The following is a 25914-nucleotide window of genomic DNA, read 5'->3' as shown; positions in this document are numbered from 1 at the left end:
AATTCTTTAACAGGGTTTCAGTATACAACTTAAAATACATTACAAATATCAGGCAATTTTTTACTGCACCTGAATGTAATTTGCATTACTATGGGAAATCATGAGCTAAATCTAAATAAAGTAGGTGTTTGTCTGTGCTACCCAAAATATTATACACACTCAACATGAAAAGTTATTGAAATAAAACAAGAATAACAAAAATGTAAATGCTACTGTGGATATTTTACTTAATATCCTTCCTTCAGTGTTCACACAGAGAAGGTACATTCAGATGTACAAGTTATTTCCCTGCACAATTTATTTCATTATTGCCAAAATAGCCCCACCATTAACTCTTTAGGCAAGTCTGACATTTCAAATCAGTGTCTAGTAACGATATCGATCTAAAAGACCAACAGCATGTAGAGTCCTTCCCTGGTTTCAATAGCACTGTCACCACAAATATGGCAGCTCTAAAGTCTCATCAAAAGCAGTGAAAACCTGCAGCAGCAAAGGTTCTATAAAACTTGTTAGAAAATCTTTTCAGACATGGGGCTTTAATATGGGGAAAGTTCTTAATAGCCCATTGGATTTCCTCCAGCTCTATCGATCTGGATAGCTGATCTGTCTCCACTGGTGTCAAGATAGGGAGGTCTATACCCTCCAAATAATTAGAAATATCCTCCTGCTGGGGTGTCTGTTCCAGCCTATAAAGAGTATCATAAGAATCTGGTTTGTATCTCTTCAGCAGTGGAGTATGAAACCCCCTCCCCTCATCAGCGATTGAGAAAATATGGTTTCTTGGTGTCTGTTAAGTTTATATGCCAGTAATCTACTAGCATGATTATTGAACTCAAAGTGTTCTTGCTTGATCCTCTGTTGCTTATCTGGTATCTCGGCCAATTGTAACTCATTGAATGTGAGACAAGGTATGCAGTTGCTCAATATAAGATTTATCAAATTTATCCCTTTTATGTGTCATTTCCAACTTAATAATCTGTTGATGAAGGAGCATTTCTTAAGATCGGCTTGCAAAGCTATAATTTGCCCCAAGTAGAATGCAAAATATCCACATCACTCATCCACAAATTTATACAGGAGTAAGTTTGATATGTGTTGGGGAAAAATAAGTAAAGTATTTCTTGGTATTATGGGTGTTTCTCCAAAGATCAATGAGGCCCCGTTGAGTCACCTGGCGAGGCTGCAAGATTTGAGGGTGAGACCGGCGGTACAAAAGGCGAGTCGTGGTGAAGCAGCAGATGGCTTCTGGCCATGAGTCTCGGAATCCACGTGGATCCACCAGTGCTGGCCATGCGCCAACTCAACCCCCGCCCGCCAGATGAGAGACCAGACACCCCGGCAGACGTAGGACACCCAAGATGAGCTAGGTCAAGCCGAACAAGAAAGCGATTGGCGAGCGACCGTTGCCGCTCGGAGCGGAGTCCCGCGGGTCCGCCTAACGCTGGCCTCGGGAAGCAGGACGCCCGAGAGAGCCGATCAGGTCCAGGCAGAAAAAAAGGCCGATGAACGGGCTGCTGCCACCCCCGGAGCGGAGACTGCATGGGTCTGCCTGGAGTTGCCCCTTTACCAGCCTGGCCTCACCTGACGGTGTCGCCCCTACACATACCAGACATCCATGGGAACGCCGAGTGGACGGCCGCCCGATGCGAATGTAGGAGAGACAGAGAAGAGGCAGTGCGGGCGAAGTAAGGGAGCCGGTGGCAGTCGCGGGGCGCAGCCCAACGGTGGCTCTCGGGGCCAGGACAGCGTGTGGCTGGTGCAACGACCCTAAAACCAGGGCATGCTACAAGCAGCTGAAGGACCTGGAAATCCCTCTCATTCAAGACACAGTTCAGGATCCAAGCACTGCCTATCCAACAAAAACAGTATTAGACAGTACTTGTTACAGATGGACCGACAGTAAAGAACGACAAAGTGGATGCAGAAGCTCACAGACTCGCCACGGAAAGAGGGAATAGAGAATCACAGCGCTGGGTTATAACTGGTAATCGCTGCAGTGTACTGTAGCAGCAGCGGGCCGTCAACTCAGACGCGTTCCAGTCACAAGGTCGTACCTGACCCAGAAGATCCCGAGGATCCTGCAGATCTGGCTTTTACACCGTCTTCCCAGTACACGACCCAGAGATGAGGATCGAACCCAGGAGTAGCGGTGACCCGAGCTGCTAAACAACGCAACTCTTGCTAAACGCCTCGTCGTCTCCTTTTGCCACTGAAGTAACACATACACTTCAAAAAACCCAGCGTACAATTCAACAGCTGCCAAGACCACCACCTGCTAGACAACCAGCCTACAACTCTACCCCAACCAACAGCACAGCGCCCTTGTTAACGGAACCTCTCTGCCTTCAACCACTGAACAGCGTCCAGAGCAACAGAGCTCTGCACCCAGGACATCACGCCCGAGCTTCTAACTGTGAGTAACCTACCATCCCAAACTGACACCAAAATGAATACAATCAAAATACTCCTAGCAATCTACTCCCTTTCACTGATCCACCTAAAACTATCCATCCCACTTACAGAAAATAATATCATACCCATCCTGCAAAATCACCAAAGGCTGATCAAACACTTCACCAAACTGACACCCATCAAATTAAAGGAAGTCTATCTAAATACGGACAATACCAACAAAATGGAAGGAAAGATCACAAGAAAAACACACCACCCAATGAACAACTAATAAAAATCCACACATCATCAAACCTAGCAGCCCCATACCAAAATATCCAAGTGGGCTACGTTAATGCTAGGTCCGTAGTTAACAACAACAATATCAGACTGGATCAGCTTAGAAAACCTCGATCTTATCTTCACCAATGAAACATGGATCCACGATCAAAAGGACCCCATAATCCTTGAACTATGCCCTCCAGGCTACAAAATCACTCAATGGACCAGAACAGAAAAAAAGAGGAGGAGGCATAGCAATAATCTACCGAACCCAATTCACCACCAAAACCATTGCCGAATCCATAACATCCCAACTAGAAATTGCATCATTCAGAATCCATAACAAATCCCTGATCGATCATCTGAACTGCATCCTATTTTACAGACCGCCTGGTAACTAGAACGAAAGCCAGCCTACTTTCACGGACTTCATCTCAAACACTTGTGTAAACAGCTCCAATACATTAATACTAGACAACATAAACCTTCACCTAGAAGACCCCAACTCCACAACGCACGTGAATGCAAATCCTGGGATCTCAAATGGCCTCGCATGCAAGCTACCCACATCAAGGGACACACACTAGACCTTCTATCATACAAACTGTCCACAGATCATAACCTATTAATAACAGACATCAAATGGACAGAAACACCTTGGACCGACCACTACAAACTGAACCTATCCCTAGACTGGCAGAAGAAGGGACTAAACCACACACCAGCACACACAACCTACACCACAAGAGGGCAAATACTCACAAGTATTCTGGCAACTGATATATGACAACGAATGGAAAACACATACGGACTCCATACACTACCCCAACCATTGGAAGGGCAGGTGCAGAAGCGTACTAAACGAAATAGCACCCTTAAAGACAAGAATATCAAGAAGACAAAACTCAATACCATTTTTCAATGACGAATTTAAAAAACTCAAAACACAATCCAGGAAACTTGAATGAGCATGGAAAAAAACTAAAGATAAACCTACACTCAATGCATGGAAACAAGGGCACAGAAAATACAAATACACTATAAGACAAACCAAAAGGTCCTATTACAAAACTAAAATAGGACTGCATTACAAAGATATGAAGAAACTATTCCAGCTCGTAAATAAGTTACTAGACACCACTCCTATCACCACAACCAACACAGACATCCCACCCACAGACAAACTTGCTAACTACTTTAACGAAAAAATAATAAAACTACGCAGCACACTTCCTCAGCACAACGCTGACATCGAAAACTTCTTCAATGGGGAAGTGGATCCAAGATGGCCGCCGAACTAGACGTGTGAGCGTGAGCTCCGGTATTCCTAGTTCAGTGGGTCTGTGTCATGGAGCGCTCCCCGGGCAAGATGGGGAAGAGAAAAGGTAAAGCGGCGACTCATACCTCCTCGAGCGCCGCTGGTGGACCCACCATGACGCAGCCCACTCTTGAGGTTTTCGGAATCCGCCCACCGGGACCAAGAAATCTTGCTTTTGGAACCTCCGAAATAGCATCTTCGGAGCACAGTGCTGAGGGCGCTATTTTGAGCTCGCTCGCAGGTTTGACCCCCACCACAACCTGGAAGGAGAAGCAGAACATAGGAAGCGCTGGTTGTACAAGCGTCCGATTCGGGTGGACTATCGCCAGCGGTGGGAGGTCCAGTTCTGGCTTCAATCCCAGGTACTGAAACAACAGGGAGGGGAGTTTTGCCCCTGGCCCTAACCCCAGAAGTAAACTCTCTGGGGTTAAGAGATGGAGTAGAAAAACCTGCAATAATTACCATGGATATGTTACGGGAGGCCATCCAAGGGGTGAATGTGAATCTCCAGTGAATGTATGATTCCACACAGACTGAAATAAGACATTTGAAGGAACAATCTAATCAGATTACTGGTAATATTGAATCCCACCATGAAAAAATTCAATCTATGCAGACGACAGTGGTGACTGTTATTAAAGAAAATACAATTCAGGCGAAGAGACTGGAATATATAGAAAATCAAATTAGAAGGAACAATCTAAGGATACTTAATTTTCTGATTTCTGCATACATTACTTCAGCTGAACTATTGAAAAAGTATTTCTCAGAAGTTCTGGACATTTCTGTTGAACATCACCCTTTGGTGACAAAAATGCAATATATTAAAAAAGTTATGTCTTTGGATCCAGCACTTCCTCAAGATAATTTGACTGATTTTCTAGAACGTTCCGAGATCTCAGAGTGAGCAACTCTACTTGTAACATTAGCCCTGGAGTCAGATAAGAGTTTAATTTTGCGTTCTTATTTCAGGAAAATGAATGTTGATTTTATGGGCGGAAAAGTACGTATCTTTCCAGATTTAGCTAAAGACACTCAAGCCAGGAGAAGGGAGTTATTGGCATTTAGGCCGAGAATCCTTTCCCTGGGTGGAACTTTTATTCTTAAATATCCATCTAGATGTATGATTTCTTTAGAAGGGGTAAATTACCTGTTTTCCTGTCCCATTAAATTATAAGATTTTCTTATAGCTAAGGAGACTTTACGCGAACCTCCTGTGATGGCTGTTCCCATTTAGTAGTACTGTCCAGACTGCAAGATTCCGATGTCCTTCTAGTTGTTTCTTGATATCTATTATTATCTGAATTTTATTAGTTATATTTTCTTATCTTGGATCCACGTGTTGTGGACAAATATGTTATGATTTTACTTCTGATATAATTCTTGGAGTTATGTGCTAAATCTTTACATCTTAATGTATGAACATTGGTGTGTAATTATGTTGAAAATATAAATAAAAAAAGAAAACTTCTTCAACGACCTGGACCAAAATCCCTGGTGGATGTCCTGCTGACCGTTTCTGGTCAACATTTACTCTCCTCACCACTGAATCAGTTACAAAAACGACTTATAGGTTTGTCAACACCCACCGCAAACTGGACGTATGTCCCAGTCATATACTCAAATCCGCCCCTGACCGCTTCATAGCAGACCTCACATCCCAACTAAACTTCATGCTACAACAAGGTCTCTTCCCCGAGGAATATGGCAACATCCTACTCACCCCAATACCAAAAGATGCCAAGAAAAATACAAACGATCAAACCAGTTACCACCTAGTTGCGTCTATTCCACTAGTAGTCAAACTGATGGGGAAATTGGTGACCAAACAGCTTACAGAATACATGGACAGGTTCTCAATACTACACGACTCACAGTCAGGGTTTCGCCCCCACCATAGTACTGAAACTGTTCTAGTCACGCTCCTGGCCAAATTCAAGCAAGAAATAGCCACAGGTAAAAGTATACTTCTCCAATTCGGCATGTTGAGCGCATTCGACATGGTAAACCACATATACTACTAAGACTCCTTGGCCACTTTGGGATTGAGGGAAATGTACTTAATTGGATAAAGGGTTTTCTAACCACTAGAACGTACTGAGTAAAATCAAACTCAAACATATCACCACCGTGGAAAGCTACCTGTGGAATACCTCAAGGATCACCATTATCACCAATACTCTTCAACATGATGATGATCCCACTGGCAAAGTCCCTATCCAACCGAGGCCTCAACCCGTTCATCTGTGCAGATGACGTCACAATCTACATTCCCTTCAGTCATGACTTGACAGAAATAACCAATGAAATCAGTGACGGCCTGAACATCATGAACTCCTGGGCAAACTCATTCCAACTGAAACTGAGCACTGAAAAAACACACTGCCTCATCCTCTCATCTCAACACAACAAGTACAAACCCACAACCATAAACACCCTAGAACACACCCTCCCTACCTCAGACAGCCTAAAAATACTCTGCGTTACTATTGACCGCAACCTTACCCTTCAGACCCAAGTAAACTCCGTAATAAAGAAAATGTTCTATTCAATGTGGAAACTTAAACGAATAAAACCTTTCTTCCCGAGGGAAATCTTTCGAAACCTAATACAATCAATGGTCCTAAGCCATGCAGATTACTGCAATGCAATCTATGCGGGATGTAAAGAACAACTCGCAAAAAAAACTCCAGACCGCCCAAAACACAGCTGCCAGGCTGATATTTGGTAAATCACGCTTCGAAAGTGCTAAACCCCTCCGAGAAAAGCTGCACTGGCTCCCAATCAAAGAACATATCTTCAAAATCTGCATCTTTGTCCACAAAATTTTCTATGGCGTAGTCCCGGGATACATGACAGACCTCATAGATCTACCAACCAGAAACAGACTCAGATCATCACGATCATACCTAAACTTACATTACCCAAACTGCAAAGGACTTAAATACAAAATAACTTATGCATCCAGCTTCTCCTACATAAGCGCACAACTATGGAACGGACTCCCAAAAGCTGTAAAAATAATCCACGACCATCTAAACTTCAGAAAATCACTAAAAACCAACTTCTTCAGGAAGGCTTACCCCACCGATCCAACGTAAATCCCCACACCCAGCAACACAGCTTAACCAATGATCGTACTGGACAATATACAATCTTCATTCCCTTCAACCTTCACGGTGCCTGACACACAACTACCTCATTCGACCACAATACAACCTTGTATTTGTTATCAACCGACTGGTGAACGCCTGTACGGTATTATGTAAGCCACATTGAGCCTGCAAATAGGTGGGAAAATGTGAGGTACAAATGTAACAAATAAAAAAATCTTTGCCCTCCCTTGCTGAGCATAATTCACCTTCAGTGCCATATTATTCAATTGTTGATCAATCGTAATGTTAAAATCCCCTTCTAATAGAAGGCGCCCCTCTCTATGATGTAGGAGAATGTGGCCCAAACCATACTCCCTGTTCATCATTAGGTGCATAAACACACGCCATAGTATACAAGCCATCTCCCAGCAAGAGGTAACGATCACCCTTGTCTGGTAGCACCATTTCAATTTGCCAGGGGTAGGAAGGTAAGACGACTCTAGTCTTATAATGGTTAGAGGCAAACCAAACTATAGGGTACTTCCTATGCATCATCAGTCGCTCATGAGTGGGTTTCAAATGTGTTTCTTGGATGAAGGTCACATCTGCCTGCAACAGCAGCAATTCCTTAAACAGAAACTGGTACTTAACTGGGGTATTCAAGCCACATACATTCAAAGACACACATGTAATATCTGTTACTAGTGGGAAAGGCCCGTTTCTGGCGGTGATGAAACGGGCCCTAGCCGGCACCGGACTCCCTTCCCCTCCCCTTACGCTTGTCTCCCTGGTGGTCTAGAGGTACCTGTTCAGTCGGGGCAGGAAAGAAAGAGCCCCCTCTTTCCTGCCCGTAGCGGTGCTGCTTGGTTCCTTGCTGCATCATGTTGGAGTCCAGCTGTCTGTGTTTAAAAATGGCCGCTGTGAGTTGAAGTCTCGCGAGGCAGCTTCAACTCTCGGCGGCCATTTTGATTCGCCGAGAGCCGGACTCAGACACGATGCAGCCGGGCAGCTAGCAGCAGCGATGCAGGCAGGATAGCGGGGTTTCCTTTGTTCCTGCCTGAGCGAACAGGTACCGCTAGACCACCAGGGATATTGGCGTAAGGGGATGGGAGGTGACAGGGGGGTGGGAAGGTGTTGAGAGGAAGACTGTGTTACCGGGGCGGGCCGGTACCTTCAAAGGGGCGGGGCGATGTGTTGAAAGGGGCCGGGGTGCTGGTCACGTTGGCGTTTGCGGCTGGGATTTGTTGGAAGGGGAGGAGTAGGGAAACAGCCTACTGCTCTCCGTTCATTGATTTGCCTTTTTTTTTGTCCCGCCCTCGACATCATCACGTGTGACGCGAGGGCGGGGCCTGCTGACATGGTGAGTGTTGTGGCTTCACCACCATGAAGTTACGAACCTGTGTGTGAGTGCCTGCAGTGACATCAGTGTCCTCAGAACGTTGAGGGTGCGTTTTATTATAGTAGATGCACAAAGTGGTCTAGATTTAACATAGTGCGGAAATAAAATCATCATATTAAAAACATTATACATAAAATATAACCCCAACACAACAAAGCTATAGACTATTAGACCCTGCTTGCACAAGTCACCACTGCATCCTATAAAAATCCCCATGTCCCAACCCCTACCCAATAACCCCCATAATCAAGTGGGGTTTATTTTAGGCAGGCAAACTTTTCATGATAGATACTTATTACATTTAATACAGCAGGTTCAAATGGAACATACACCTACTATCTTACTATCAATAGATGCAGAAAAAGCATTTGATAGAGTGTACTGGCCTTTCATGTTTGCTGTCTTGGGAAAAAAGACATTCTGGGCTGCTACCCCACCTGAGGATACTTGTTATATAGACACCCCATGGCTAGCTTAAAGATTAATAGCTCCTTTACTAAACCTTTTGAATTGTGCTGTGGCACGTGCCAGTGTTTTGCAGCATCACCCTTGTTATTTGAGATTTCCATCTAACCCTTCCAGTGGGTTTGGAGATATATTAAATTTCTTGGAGTTCATATCACAGCCTCATTGGAAGGCTTATATGAAGTTAATTTTCCTTGTAAGCTCTGAGAATTAATGGAGGAATAAGACCAATGGGAGGGCTTAAATATATCCTGCATTGGAAGAATTCAAGTTGTAAAAATGATGATGTGTCCCAAAATACTTCATTTGTTGTTGGCCCTTCTCCTACCTATCCCTAAATGCTATTATTTTTTTCATTTAAATCATAAAAGTTTTGCATTCATCTGGAAAAAGCACCCTCCCGTGGTATGTTGAGCAATGCTATTTCAACCTAAACTTATGGGGGATATGGGTGTTTCAAATTTTTTACTTTATTCTAGGGCATCTGAATTAAGAGTTTTGGCTGAATGGCTTCAGGGTAGTGTTTAAAAAAAATGGACTCACAGGGAACAGTCTTGGATAGGGACAGCTCTGCTTTGGGCAGTCCCCTGGTTACCCAAAAAGGATCTGTTAGGGATAATTAGAAGGACTGTGAAGGGGATTAGCTACACGCTTGCTACTTGTATGATTCGTACTACATTTTTCCCAGATCAGCTCTAATCTCCAAACAGATGCGCAGTATGCACCCCTTTTTCCTTCAGGGACGTGGAATCCGGTGTATAGACGATGGGCTGTCAGTGGTTTACATACCCTATGGCAACTGTGGAAGGAGGGTGAATTTGTATCATTTACAGATTTAAAAGACAAATATGACTTAATGGTGCGGGAGACTTTCCATTATAGGCAGATTTGGGACTTTATTCATCTTTAAACCAAGGGGAAATTAAGCTTGGAGGAAACCCTCTTGGAAAGGCAATAAGAAGAGGGAGATAAGGGAAGTGTATCTCGCCTCTATTTAGCTTTATTAGAATATCATACTCCCCTTCAGAAGTACATATCCAAATGGGAAGCAGGTTTAGGTACTAGTTATCCCCCATAATGTTGGAAGAGGGGCTTTAAATGTCTGTTGAAAGTTTCCACTGCTAGTAGCCTTGTGGAAAATGGTTTTAATTTTTTTGTCACTGGTATTATACTCCTGTGAGGTTGAAAAAATGTTTCAAATCCTCTGATCTATGCTGGAGATAATGTGGAGGCCATGGGGACTCTTACCATATTTGGTGGACCTGTCTGAAGGTTCAGCTGTATTGGCTATCCATTTTGGATACTTTACAACAGATAATACAAATAACATACAACAGATAATACAAATACCATACCCTGGAAGGGCAGATCATTGCTTGCTTCATTTCAAACCTACTGAGATCAAGGTGGAACATCATAAATTGGCAGTTTATCTTTTTACGGCAAGAAAACTGGCTGTAGTACAAGCTTGGAAACAACTCTTCTTGCCTTCTTTAGCTCCAGTAGTGCAAAAAATGGATTTTATTTTTCAAATGTCAAAATTGATGGCATTGACTAAAGATATCAAGAGGAAACTGGTTCCATTCATTAACTGTACTTATAAATACAGAATACAGTTGTCAATGTGTAAGTCAGAGTTCTTCCATTCAAGGAGGAAAAACGCCTCAAAAACAAGCCACTCCCACAAATGTAAATGGGGTAAAGGCTACAAATTCATCATCACAGGCGCTTCTAAAACCTCCTCATTTTAAAACATTTTTTGAAAAGGTATTTTCTAATGCTAAACAACAAAACTGCTTTGCCGAGTAAGCTATAAAGTTTTACTTAACTTCGGCAGACTTTCTCCTCCCAGACCGTGATTCAACTGTGGTCAACGGGTCCCGTTTCACATTGCGCTGCTTCAGGACCACAGCAATTCAGTCAACCAATTCAACGGTCATAAATCATTCCGTTCATAGTGCCGATGGTAGCATGATGGCATTGAGACATGGACATCTAGCTAAATTTTATAAAGTCTGAAGTACTTATGAGACAGAGAGCCTCACCAGAGTTTTAGTAAGAAGGCCTTTGTCATTGAGACACTGTTGTTCAAGCATCTCGTCTTTTGGGTTTTACATGATGTTGGTCTCTTGATATCTGGACACCAATGCATACCAGTGATGTAGGATGTGGGGATATTGGTTAGGAGGGGTTTTGAAGAAGCTATTGATGTCTTTTTTTATTGATGTTCTTTGTGAATACATTTCAAGTAAACAGTTTTTTTTTTAAATATTTGTTATAAAGGAATCATTCCCTTGGTAGTAAGCTCTACCTTGACCATTACTCTTGCCTGTTTTCGAATACTGTCAACTTGGAATGTTTTATCATAGGGACAAGTGTAGAGCCTGCAGTCATACGAAGGCTGTTATTTGTTTCAAGCTTCTGGAGTAGCTCTCCTAAGTCACATTAAAAAGATGTAGAAGAGGACAGTACATTTAATGTATATTGTTAGCATTAGAACACTTTGTACTCTGCAATCCAAAATACTGCACGTCCATTAAAAAAAAAAAAAAAAAGTCTTAGTAGAGAACATTTTTGTTTCCTTTACAGATAAATATTTTGAACAAAGTATAACAACTCACATGCTTTGAGCCTGGTAAAGGCTGCTGCCATATTGGTAATTGGGCATGTGTTTTGAATGCAATTCATCCAATGCAGAATGCCTATATACATCTAATGTGTAAATGATGATTGAATATAAATTTAAGTAATTTATGTTTTTAATTCCTCCTTTAACAGGTAAACCTGAACTGCCTAGACAACCAGGATCTACAGCCCAGTATGAAGAAGAAATGGAGACATCAGCCCATTCTTCTAAGAGCGAATTCACTGATCCAGATTATCCCCAGAACGATGATTCTGATGCAAATAATTTCTTCAGCACACTGGATTGGCAAGGCAACTTCAGTTATTTATTAGTTCACTTGTGTTTTATAATAAGTTGTTCTTACAAGCCCATTATTGCAACTAGTTCAAAATGTCAATGAGAATATTATAACAGAAATTTTTATAATATAGAAACAAATTTCATACTCATGAGTCATATAGCCTAAGATGTATTTGCTAGTAGGGAAGTATTTTATGCAAATTTATCCCTCTAATCAGTTCTATGCTATTCAAATCATGTTAAGAAGTTTGACGTCTGGTACCATTTTATATGTGTGTGAACTGTTCTGTATTCAGACTTGGCAGGAATTATACTGGTCCCCTCTATAGGGTGTTTCCCCTTTGTCATTCAGCATTACTGAGAAACTTTCCGTTTCCTTAGGCTGCATCTCAGCACTTAGGACCAAAAGCTACAAGCTGGTTTGAACTCCAATCAACTAAGCAAGTTTCTCTGAAGACTAACAAGTGTTCCAATCATACATATAGGGTTAAGTGACTGTGCGTGGCTCCAAATTAAACAAACTTCCAAATCTTTCTTGTAAAGATTAGATGTCTCTACTGTATATGGTTAAATAACCATGGCTCTACAACCACTGTTTCCTTTTTCAGTCATTTGTTTCCCTCCTCTCCAAACCAGCAAACAATCAAGCCCCCATCAGGGATGCCCTGTGGTTTCTTCAAGACACTCCGAAGATCATCCCCACCTACCCTCCCCAGAGTCCTCAACTAATCCACATACCCAAAAGCCCACCCTCTCCCTATACCCCCCCCCCCCTCTTTTATTAAATATTAGCAAAACAGTCCTGAAGTAAGTCCCAATCGCACTTATGTAGCAGAAAGCAGTCTTTACGCTGACCAGTAAGATGTTCCATCCAAAACAGATGGTGAAAACGCTGCTTCCAATCTTCCAGGGTAGGTGGCACAATACATTTCCAATGAATTGTAGTAAGACATTTCCCAGCAGACATACCCCATCTTAGCAATTTGCCTTCCCACCAAATAGGACGATCACTGTAAAGGCCCAACAAACAAGCCTGCGGTGTAAAAGACAACTCAGTCCGGAGGACTGCAAATAAGATTTGTATTACCTTGGACCAGAAAGGAGGTATTAAAGCACACTCCCACCAAGTATGCAAAAAAGTGCCCAATCCTATTCATACATTGCCAACATGCATCAGATAAGGTGGGAAACATCCGCTGTAAACCGTCGGGAGTTTATTACCATCTAGTGAGTACTTTATAAGTATTCTCTTGAAGCAACACACAAACCGAAGCCCTCTGTACTTGTGCATACTTGGTCTCCCATTCCAGGGTAGAAAGCCTGCACTGGAGGTCCTCCACCCAACTAAGCATAAATTTATGTTTAGAAAAATCCTAACCCCCTCACATATTTATAAAGTAACGAAATGGATCAGTGAACCTTTTTCAATAGTAACTGCAAATTTTCCAGACACTCCTTTCAGGGATCATCCCATAACCAGCCCTGTCTAGTTATAAAATGCTGAAGTTGCATGTAGGAAAGAAAATCCCCAAATGGTAAATTATACTAACCCCGTAACCTCTCGAAAGGTATAATTCGCCCCTCAGCTAAGTCCTCCAAAAGCAAACCAAACCTAGCCTTTCCCATCGAGCAGAACCCGCCCCCCCCCCCCCCCCCCCCCCCCCGTTCCTGCCTCAAATCTGGACTCCCAATGCAAGATAGAAACCAGATCCATCTGTCCCCGCAGTCTATACGCCTCTCCCCATATCGCAAATAAATGGCGCAGAAAGGGATTTGATATCTTATGGGGGGACCACCCTGGGCCCAGAGAAGTCCACAAAAGAGTACTCAGTGGGCGATTAGGGAAGTATGACTGCTCCAATATCACAGACTGTCCAAGCTTTCAATCTAACATCATTCTGAACTGGGTGGCCTTATAATTCCAATCTAAATTGGGGACTGCTCTCCCACCCTGTTCCGGGACTCTCCACAAAACCTGTTGAGCCAACGATGGGCGCTTCCCCTCCCAAATAAAGTGGGAACGGAAGGCTTGTATATGCCAGATATCTCTATGAGGGGATGCTAAGTGGTAAGGTCTGAAACAAAAAGAGCAACTGCGGTAAGTCATTCATCTTCACCACCACTATGCAGCCCTACCAGGACAACCATAACCCTTTCCATCGCCTCAATTCTGTGCGAATATGGGATAATGTCTTGTCATAGTTAAGTGCATATAAGCACCACAGGTCACAGGGAACCTGAATACTCAAATATCAAAAACTAAGTGAGGCACAGCGAAAAGGAAGAGCCAGGCGTAACCGATCTTCCTCCACCCTAGTAGTGGTGATACCCAGTAACTCATTTTTATCCATATTAATTTTCAGCCTCGCAACTCTTTCAGATTCCCGAAACACCTCCTGAATAATAGGAAGGGTCAGCCCCAGATCTCTATTAAACAATAAAACATCATTCACAAAAAAGAGTGATATGATTAACTAGGGTGGGACCAGGCTGCTGGCATCGGCATTGAAAAAGGAGATAGAGCAGCTTTTAAACTAGAAACAGGGGGAAGGCCGACATTCGCTCAAAAGCACATGGTTCGGGATAGGTATCTTTCAAAGATATCACCAAAACAGGGAAGGTAAGGTATCCTGATAGTGAGGTTGCAAAAGAGACTGTAGTAGATCAGGTGTCCTTAAAAAAAAATAAAAATCAGATAAAAGATTGCAAATTAATACTGTCAAGTACTGAGCATGATGTAAATAGGAACAACAAACATAGTTTGAAATGTCTATATGCGAATGCCAGGAGCCTAAGAAATAAGATGGGAGAGTTAGAATATATTGCAGTAAATGAAAAATTAGATATAATAGGCATCTCTGAGACCTGGTGAAAGGAGGATAACCAGTGGGACACTGTCATACTGGGGTACAAATTATATTGTAGTGATAGGGTGGATCGAATTGGTGGAGGGGTAGCATTGTATATTAACGAGAGCCTTGAATCAAATAGATTGAAAATTCTGTAAAAAACAAAACACTTCTTGGAATCACTATGGATTGAAATTCCATGTTTAAATGGGAAAAGGATAGTGATAGGACTGTACTACTGTCCGCCTGGCCAGGATGAACAGAAGGATGCAGAAATTATAAAGGAAATTAGGGACGCAAACAAACTGGGCAACGCAATAATGGTGATTTCAATTACCCCAATATTGACTGGGTAAATGTAAGATTGGGGCACGCTAGGAAGATAAAATTCCTTGATGAAATCAAGGACTGCTTTATGGAGCACCTGGTACAGGAGCCAACGAGAGAAGGAAAAAGTCTAGACCTAGTCCTTAGCAGAGCGCATGATCTGGTGCGGGAAGTAATGGTGCTGGGGCCGCTTGATAACAGTGATCATAATATGATCGGATTTGATATTAGCTTTGAAGTAAGTATACATAGGAAATCAAATACGTTAGCGTTTAACTTTAAAAAAGGAGACTATGATAAAATGAGAAGAATGGTGGAAAAAAAGAGGAGCGACTGCAAGGGTCAAAAATTTACGTCAGGCGTGGATGCTGTTCAAAAACATCATAGGCCAAATATATTCCGTGTATTAAAAAAGGAGGACGGAAGGCCAAACAACAGCCGGCGTGGTTAAAAAGTGAGGTTAAGGAAGCTATTAGAGCTAAAAGAAAATCCTTCAGAAAATGGAAGCAGGAACCAACTGAAAATAAGAAACAGCATAAGAAATGTCAAGTCAAATGCAAAGCGCTGATAAGGAAGGCTAAGAGGGACTTCGAAAAAAGTTTGCGTTGGAAGCCAAAACACATAGTAACAATTTTTTTAGGTATATTGAAAGCAGGAAGCCAGCAAAAGAATCGGTTGGACCACTAGATAACCGAGGAGTAAAAGGGGCCATCAGGGAAGACAAAGCCGTAGTGGAGAGATTAAATGAATTCTTTGCTTCGGTCTTCACCGAGGAAGATTTGGGTGGGATACCGGTGCCAGAAATGGTATTCGAAGCTGACGAGTCGGAGAAACTTAATAAATTCTCTGTAAACCTGGAGGATGTAATGGGGCAGTTCTACAAACTGAAGAGTAGCAAATCTCCTAGACCGGATGGTATTCATCCCAGAGTACTGATACAACTGAAAAATGAACTTGCGGAGCTATTGTTAGTAATATGTAATTTATCCTTAAAATAGAGCTTGGTACTGGAAGATTGGAGGGTGGCCAATGTAACGCTGATTTTTTAAAAAAAGGTTCCAGAGGAGATCCGGGAAAATATAGACCGGTGAGTCTGACGTTGGTGCCGGGCAAAATGGTAGAGACTATTATAAAGAACAAAATTACAGAGCATATTCAAAAGCATGGATTAATGAGAAAGTCAACATCGATTTAGTGAAGGGAAATCTTGCCTCACCAATCTGCTACATTTCTTTGAAGGGGTGAACAAACGTGGATAAAGGTGAGCCGGTTAATATTGTGTATCTGGATTTTCAGAAGGCGTTTGACAAAATACCTCATGAAAGACTCCAGAGGAGATTGGAGAGTCATGGGATAGGAGGTAGTGTTCTACTGTGGATTAAAAACTGGTTAAAAGATAGAAAACAGAGAGTAGGGTTAAATGGTCAGTATTCTCAATGGAGAAGGGTAGTTAGTGGGGTTCCCCAGGGGTCTGTGCTGGGACCACTGCTTTTTAACATATTTATAAATGACCTAGAGATGGGAGTAACTAGTGATGTAATTAAATTTGTTGATGACACAAAGTTATTCAAAGTCATTAAATCGCGGCAGGATTATGAAAACTTACAAGAGGACCTTACAAGACTGGGAGACTGGGCGTCTAAATGGCAGATGATGTTTAATGTGAGCAAGTGCAAAGTGATGCATGTGGGAAAGAGGAACCCGAATTATAGCTACGTCATGCAAGGTTCCACGTTAGGAGTCACATACCAAGAAAGGGATCTAGGTGTCGTCGTCGATGATACATTGAAACCTTCTGCTCAGTATGCTGCTGCAGCTAAGAAAGCAAATAGAATGTTAGGTATTATTAGGAAAGGAATGGAAAACAAAAATGAGGATATTATAATTGTATTGCACCATGTTGCGACCGCACCTCGAATATTGTGTTCAATTCTGGTCGCCGTATCTCAAAAAAGATATAGTGGAATTAGAAAGGTGCAGAGAAGAGTGACGAAAATGATAAAGGGGATGGGACGACTTCCCTATGAGTGAGGAAAGGCTGAAAGATCTAGGCCTCTTCAGCTTGGAAAAGAGACAACTAAGGGGAGATATGATAGAGGTCTATAAAATAATGAGTGGAGAGGAACAGGTAGACGTAAATCGTTTGTTTACTCTTTCCAAAAATACTAGGACTAGGGAGCATGTGATGAAGTTACAAAGTTAGTAAATTTAAAATGAATCGGAGAAAATTATTCTTCATTCAACGTGTAATTAAACTCTGGAATTCGTTGCCAGAGAATGTAGCAAAAGCAGATAGCTTAGGGGCGTTTAAAAAAGGTTTGGATGGCTTCCTATAGGAAAAGTCCATAGACCATTATTAAAATGGGGAAAATCCACTTCTTATTTCTAGGATAAGCAGCATAAAATGTATTGTACTTTTTGGGGATCTTGGTAGGTACTTGTGACCTGGATAGGCCACTGTTAGAAACAGGATGCTGGGCTTGATGGACCTTTGGTCTGTCCCAGTATGGCAATACTTATGTACTTAGTAATTCAAGCGAAATTACATCATCTGTTTTAATATTTCTTCTCACAATCATTTCACTTTTTTAAATTTAACATTAATCTGTTCTCATTCATCCACCTTAAAATAACAACTGTACAATGCTGAAATTTGAAACGTCCAGTCACAAAATTATCATTCATGGGGGGGGAAAAACATCATTGGCATATATACAAAATTGAACATGCAAAGTGGCAAAACCTGGTTCTGTCTTGTTTTTAAAAGGCTACTGTCTCAAGTTTTCTCTTTCTGTCATTTTCAATGTGAGCATCTGGGTAGGGGATAGTCAGTAGCAGAACATTTTTTTTTTAAACCTTTTTTGTGTAATCAGTGAGAGTGCAATCTCCATGCTTCATAGGGGCCAAAAAGACACTTGAGGCTCTCCACAAGTAAGGCCCCAATGCTCAAAACTCTGGTGCTGTTTTGAATAGCTCTGTAAAAATACTGCCAGAACAGCACAGAACAATGCCCAATGCTAATAAGATGTAAATATAGACACGCTCATAGCGTTGGCCATTAGGGAGTTTGGTGGGAGGATTGTAACATAGTAGATGACGGCAGAAAAAGACCTGCCCAGTCCATCCAGTCTGCCCAACAAGATAAACTCATAAGTGCTACTTTTTGTGTATACCCTACCTTGATTTGCACCTGTCCTCTTCAGGGCACAGACCGTATAAGTCTGCCCAGCACTATCCCCGCTTCCCAACCACCAGCCCCGCCTCCCACCACCAACTCTGGCACAGACCGTATAAGTCTGCCCAGCGTTATCCCCGCCTCCCAACCTCCAGCCCCGGCACAGACCGTATAAGTCTGCCCAGCACTATCCCCGCCTCCCAACCACCAGCCCCGCCTCCCACCACCGGCTCTGCCATCCAATCTCAGCTTAGCTCCTGAGGATCTATTCCTTCTGAACAGGATTCCTTTATATTTATCCCACACATGTTTGAATTCCGTTACCGTTTTCATTTCCACCACCTCCCGCGGGAGGGCATTCCAAGCATCCACCACTCTGTGAAGAAATACTTCCTGACATTTTTCTTGAGTCTGCCCCCCTTCAATCTCATTTCATGTCCTCTAGTTCTACCACCTTCCCCTCTCCGGAAAAGGTTCGTTTGCAGATTAATACCTTTCAAATATTTGAACGTCTGTATCATATCACCCCTGTTTCTCCTTTCCTCCAGGGTATACATGTTCAGGTCAACAAGTCTCTCCTCATACGTCTTGTAACGCAAATCCCATACCATTCTCGTAGCTTTTCTTTGCACCACTTCCATTTTTTTAACATCCTTCGCAAGATACGGCCTCCAAAACTGAACACAATACTCCAGGTGGGGCCTCACCAACGTCTTATACAGGGGTATTAAAACCTCTTTTCTTCTGCTGGTCACACCTCTCTCTATACAGCCTAGCAATCTTCTAGCTATGGCCACCGCCTTGTCACACTGTTTCGTTGCCTTCAGGTCCTCAGATACTATCACCCCAAGATCCCTCTCCCCGTCGGTACCTATCAGACTCTCCCTGCCTAACACATACGTCTCCCTTGGATTTCTACTCCCTAAATGCAACACTTTGCATTTCTTCGCATTGAATTTTAATTGCCAAATGTTAGACCATTCTTCTAGCTTCCGTAGATCTTTTTTCATGTTTTCCACTCCCTTCGGGGTGTCCACTCTGTTGCAAATCTTGGTGTCATCCGCAAAAAGGCAAACTTTACCTTCGGCAATGTCACTCACAAATATATTGAACAGAATCGGCCCCAGCACCGATCCTTGAGGCACTCCACTACTCACCTTTCCCTCCTCCGAGCGAACTCCATTTACCACCACCCTCTGGCGTCTGCCCGTTAACCAGTTCCTAATTTGGTGTATGCGCAGAAGAGTTCCGTAGTAATTCAGCTCCTGTTCGCATAAGGCCTAAATATAAGCATTTTTGGTTATTTATTTTTTTTACTTGGATGTTTATATTTAGATGCAGGAAAAGGACACCAATCTGTGTTTTCACTTTGGGCGTTTAAAAATTTTTTTTTTTAGCATGGACATTTTAAATTTAGATGCAGGAAACAGATGGCAATATGTGCTTTCGCTTGGGTCTGCTGCTTCTCACGACCAGCACTTAAGGGCTTGCATGGGCTTCCTTATGCTTCCAAAAGCAATCAAACCCGGCAGATTTTGCAGAAAGAATCATGGGGAAATCCTCCCTTTGACACCGTAACGGCTGCTCCAACCTGGTGTTATTTTTTACAGCAGTAAGGCAGTATTGTTTTGGGTGCTGTTTTCTGAGCTTTGGGGAGGAATACAAAATTACCTCATTAACATGAGCTTGACTACATTAGCATGCTACTTACATGGTTTGTCTGCGCACTCATTTGTTATTGCGCTCTAGGTCTCTGAACATTGTGTGCAGATTAATGCGGGTGCTAGTACGGTGCTAATGGCTTCTAGTGCCCGTGTTTACTCTTGAGCATTGGGGCGTAAGAGAATAGAAAAATATAAGATCAAAAAATCAATGACCGGGACCAATTACCTCATCTGCACTTCAAACCTCATATTATTCATTGACCAACAGTTTCACCACCTTTGATTCCAATTGAATAGACAAAGACCCAAGCACCTCCTTTTCCTCTAGTGGTGCTAAATTTATTAGACAGAGATCAGCAGCTATTCCCACTTCAAACAATCCAGATTGAAATGTTTTACATAAAAAAAAGTCTCGCTTACAGACTGCATTACTTCATCCTGAAAAAAGGAATAGAAAGATGGCTGAAACATCAAAAGGGCCCCTTGAAACCTAAATGTTGTATAAAACATCAATGAACATAAAAGTTATAGGTGCATGAAATAATTTGCTCATAAATTAGTTAAAGGTTAATTTTGTAAGTGGTCAAAATCCCCCCCCCCCCCCAAATGTGGTTGTATTGTTAAGAAGACTTTTATATGCTTATTTTAAATAAATTGATTTTAATTACTCTCCTTGCAAATGTATGCTACAATCCAAAGGACTTCTAAGGGCTAGATTAATAAAATGTGCTACCAAATTAGTGCACATTAATGTACATTGTTATTAAATAGGTCCATTTTATAAGTGGGGCCTGTGTTAAATTTTATATGTCAATGTCTATCAGCGTGCTCTAATGTGGTAGCGCACTTCAGTATATCTGTCTCTAACTTTGTACCTGAGATAGCAAGAGGGTGAAGTGACTTGCCCCAGGTCACATGGAATGTCAGCTGGAAAAGTGTGATTTTAACCCTGACTTTCCTGGTTCTCTGCCTACTGATTTAACTACAAGGTATCTGCTCTTTTCCATTCAGTTTTGTTTTTGTTACATTTGTACCCCGCGCTTTCCCACTCATGGCAGGCTCAATGCGGCTTATATGGGGCAATGGAGGGTTAAGTGACTTGCCCAGAGTCACAAGGAGCTGCCTGTGCCTGAAGTGGGAATCGAACTCAGTTCCTCAGTTCCCCAGGACCAAAGTCCACCACCCTCACCACTAGGCCACTCCTCCACTGCACTCCACTCCTCCAGTTGACAGTCCTGATTCAAAGGTTTCATGTATTCAAAAACTTATGTTTAAAAGAAAAGAAGATATGATGATAAAATGTTCATTATTACTAATTGTTCCCCCCCCCCCCCCCCCAATCAAACAGATGGAAAAGGTACAGAAATTGAAGGGGTGAGTCATATTTCCAGAGCAGATGATATAGAAGTAGAGGATGACAGTGAACCATCAGATGAAGAATTGGCTGCTTACTCCAGCGAGCATAAGACAGTAAGCGTTGAGGAGAAGAGGAAATCACCACAGGGAGAAGAGGTTAAAGCTGAAGACTTGATTTTTGAAACAAATTTTGAATCGCCCACTGACGAATTCCATTCATTAAAGGTGGAAGATAGTGTTGATTTACTTGGATTGAACTCTGAGTGTCAATTAGAGCAGAATCCTCATACTTCAGAGATGAAAAGTTCATCTAGCAATGCAGATATACTGAACAATTTATTTTTGAGTAACACATCACAGGATTCTACTGAAGATTTGCTGGGAACAGGACAAGACTTTTTTTTCAACAGCACGCCTCAAACATTAGTTAATACCTCAACTACCTCATCCGCACCTATATCTGGTAAGTGATTTATATACATTTCTGTATGTGACCACGAGCAATTATATTGAAATAATGTTGAGTTTTAACAAACATATCCAGAAACAAATTAACCAAAGTTCAAACTTGTTTGAGTAACTCAGCTCATTGTAGGGTGCATTGGCAATTAGGAGAGAACAGTGAACGTGCACTTATGCCTAGATGCTATACCTAACCTTATGTGTTTGTTTTATTTATTAACAAAAGTTATGTATGTAAGCGGGGTACAATTCAAACATTCATAAAAGCAATAAAAATATACATTTACAACCAAATACAGGTACAGTGCTATATCCTTTCACCATTCTTTCCTTTTCACCACAAAATGCCACCTCATCATCTAGAGAATATCTCATATTACATTTCCCAAGTTATAAAAACTTAACCTACAAAACTATCCATAATGCTAATTTTTCTTACCAAACTCTGGAACTCATTACCCAAGTATATCAGACACTTGGACCCAGATGCACTAAATCCACGCTAAAAGCCCTTCCCTTACCGATCCCCAGTTGCTGCTTACCGATTTTGTAAACAACGGGAATTCATGAAGGAAATCACATATAAATGAGCTGCTCGTTGTTAGCACATTTGCATGCGATCTCCTTCCAGCCAGTCGGTCAGCTGAGCATGCGCAGAGCAGCCAAGCATTAAGCGTGACTGCTCTGAGCATGTCACAGATGGCTTCATACATGCAGACAAGCTGCGTGTATAATAGCCATCTACAGCACTTGCGTGCCTGCCCACCAATCACAGTGCGTTTACCTGACACTGGTGTCAGCTAAAGGCACTGTGATCAGTGAGAGAGACCAGGACTGTGTAAATGGGTAGGGAAATGGAAAAAAGAATGTTTTCTGTCTGAGTTCAGTTCTATTTCAAACCAGACCTTTAAAAAAATGAGAAATCACTTCCTCGAAGAGACGGGCTTGTATTTTCCCCATCCCCTCCTCTTCAAGTGCTTCTGGAAAAGATAATTTCCTGCCCTACAATGCCAGCACCAGATGAGAGAAAGAGGGCACAAGGGAGACTTCCAGTGGGCACTGAGCAGCTCCTGAAGATCAGCTTCCTTGCACCAGCAGCCCAGCCAGGGATTAACGAGAGCTGCAGACCTCCCATTAGATTTTCCACGGTAGTAGGGACTGCTTTTGTGCTTGGGGTCGGAAAACGGCTATGCATCACCTTGCATGCATATTATAACAGTAATTAGCTCATTATAAAAGCTTTGCTACCGTGACAGGAAAATGGCTTGGAAAACCCCTTTGTGCATGTCTCATTTTACTACTTGCTCGCTAAACCGACTAGAACTAGTTTAAAAACCACGTTGCTGGCTCGTTAGGTTTAGTGCATCTGGGCCTCGGTCAATTATATATCATTTAGAAGTTTACTTAAAGCCCACGTCTTTATATCTGTGTTCAGGTAATATGAAAAGATTTTTTTTTAATAGTTGTATTCTTTAATTGTCTTGTAATGTTTTTTCTTAATTTGTTTTGTAAGCCGCATGGAACCTGAGCAATGTTGGGAAAATGTAGGGTAGAATAAATAAATAATCTGCCAGTTTAAAATAAGTGCACAAGACCAAATCTGTACTGAGATATTAATGCACAAGAAAATTATGGAAAGCTTTAGTAAACAAGAAGACTTTCTTTAACTGTTTTTGAAAGTGACAACAGTCAAATTGTTCCACTCAAAAGGTCCACCAACTGTAAATGAATGATTACATGTTTCCAAAAAACAATATGAGGTGGCAGAAAAAGTAACAACCTATCTCCTCCAGATCGAAGAGCTTAAAAATTATGCTTATAAATATAGGCCTTGTGGGATAAACAAGGTGGCCCTCTATTCATTTGTCTAGATTTAAGAGTGCAGAAATTTGTTACTAAACTAACTTTTATCCCAACCTAAATCTGCACCTGTTGCTACCCACTTTTTATACTCCTAAATTTGAGTTTGGTGAAATTTTGGAACTTAGCCCTAGTAAATTTTCAGAGGGGCCAATTTAGAAGCATAACGTTCAAAGTTAGGGGCAAAAATCTTTGGATTATCAGGTTTATCTCTAATAAACTGAAATTGGAATCACCTTTATCATGACTTTGTGGCATATATAGAAGTTATTTAGCCAAACTGGTATTAGAGTAAATTGCAGGTTGTGACATTTTTTATTGGAATAACATAAGAATTCTCCGAGGACGAGCAGGCTGCTTGTTCTCACTGATGGGTGACGTCCACGGCAGCCCCTCCAATCGGAAACTTCACTAGCAAAGGCCTTTGCTAGTCCTCGCGCGCCCATGCGCACCCGTCTTCCCGCCCGAACCGGCTCGTATTCGTCAGTCTTCTTTTGTCCGCGCTCGGTTCGGTCGTGTTTACGCCGTTCGCGCCCCTTAAGTTGACCCTCACGCGTCTTTTTGATTTTTCGCTACTAAAAAAAAAAAAAAAAAAAAAGAGGATTTCGGAAGAAGGCCTTTCGGTCTTTTTCCCCTTCCTGTATTTCCAGTTTTTTGCCCCGTTAAGTTTTCTTTCATTTTCGGGGTAGGCCCTTTTGAGGCCTCGGGTCAAATTTTTTCTCCCCCTCTTTTTGGTGCCTTACCGCAATTACGAGTTTTGATTTCGCCGGCGTGATTTTTTCGCCCATGTCATCGAAGTCTCCCAGCAGCTTCAAGAAGTGCACCCAGTGCGCCCGGGTAATCTCGCTCACTGACAGGCACGCGTCGTGTCTTCAGTGTCTGGGGGCTGGGCACCGCCCGCAGGCCTGTAGTCTTTGCGCCCTTTTACAGAAAAGGACTCAGGTAGCGAGATTGGCCCAGTGGAACGTTTTGTTCTCGGGCTCTTCGTCGGCATCGGCACCAGGAATATCGAGTGCGTCGACGTCGACAGCGTCAAGACCTCCGCCCTCGGCCGCGAGTGCATCGAGGCATCGACCCTCTGCGTCGTCGGGGCCGAGACATCGGAAGGCTGCGTTGGCGTCGGTGGTACCGGGACCTCCACTAGTGCTGATGTCGTCGGACGGTGGTGCTTCGACTGGAGTGCAGGTGAGGGCTGTCCATTCCCCTGCTGGTGGCGGTGAGCCTTCGGGTGGGTCTCCCCCTACCTGAGGGCTCCTGCGGTACAGCCCCCCCGAGACCGACCTTCTTCGGCCTCGGCCCCGAGGAAGCGACGGCTGGATTCTACGTCCTCCTCGTCGGTACCGGGAAGCTCCGGTGACATGCTTCGTTTGAAAAAGTCAAAGAAGCATCGACACCGGTCTCCTTCCCGTGTTGGTACCGAGAGCTCTGGGTCGCCGAGGAAGTCGGCACCCAGCAGGCATCGGCACCGGGAGGACCGCTCACCCTCTATTCAGGAGGTGTCGATGCGCTCCACCTTGGACAGCCCGGAACAGACTCTGACATCGACACCTGCATCGGCTTCCATGTCTTTCTCCACAGCCGCTCTGCACGAGATTCTCCGGGCCGTTCTCCCAGAGATCCTGGGAGAGCTGTTGCGCCCTTCCCCTCCGGTACCGGGGGTGCTTGCGCCGGCTGGCCCTTTGCCCGGGGTGAGGTCTCCGACATCGGTGCCGCTTGCGGTACCGACTGCGGTCGCCTCCCAGGAAGGCTCCCTGACGACGTCGGCGGAGGGAGCTTCGCCGGTGCGGGCGAGGGAGTCTACCTCTCGACGCTCCCACCGTGGCCGTGGTTCCACGGAGTTGAGCCGGGCACGGCTTCAGACACAGGTCCGTGAACTTGTGTCTGATACCGATGGTGAGGCCTCGTGGGAGGAGGAGGAGGACATCAGATATTTCTCTGACGAGGAGTCTGATGGCCTTCCTTCTGATCCCACTCCCTCCCCTGAAAGGCAGCTTTCTTCTCCCGAGAGTCTGTCTTTTGCGACCTTTGTCCGGGAGATGTCTACGGCCATCCCCTTCCCGGTGGTCGTGGAGGACGAGCCCAGGGCTGAAATGTTTGAGCTCCTGGACTATCCTTCTCCATCTAAGGAAGCGTCCACAGTACCCATGCATCATGTCCTAAAAAAGACATTGCTGGTGAACTGGACCAAGCGTTTAACTAATCCCCACATTCCCAAGAAGATCGAGTCCCAGTACCGGATCCATGGGGACCCAGAGCTGATGCGCACTCAGTTGCCTCACGACTCTGGAGTTGTGGATTTGGCCCTAAAGAAGGCTAAGAGTTCTAGGGAGCATGCTTCGGTGCCC

At 43.2% G+C, this 25914-nt stretch overlaps 1 protein-coding gene across 1 annotated transcript in view; it reads left to right on the top strand.

Moving 5' to 3' along the window:
• GAK (cyclin G associated kinase) overlaps window positions 1-25914 on the top strand; it is a 398389-nt gene that overhangs the window by 266887 nt on the left and 105588 nt on the right. Inside the window, exons 20-21 of the mRNA XM_030194468.1 lie at window positions 11729-11887; window positions 21240-21710. Of these exons, the coding sequence (XP_030050328.1) occupies window positions 11729-11887; window positions 21240-21710 (630 nt within the window). The remainder of the gene's footprint in view (window positions 1-11728; window positions 11888-21239; window positions 21711-25914) is intronic.

This window comes from Microcaecilia unicolor, chromosome 2 (genome assembly GCF_901765095.1).
Source record: "Microcaecilia unicolor chromosome 2, aMicUni1.1, whole genome shotgun sequence".
NCBI lineage: Eukaryota > Metazoa > Chordata > Amphibia > Gymnophiona > Siphonopidae > Microcaecilia > Microcaecilia unicolor.
This window is presented reverse-complemented; position numbering and strand designations above follow the sequence as displayed.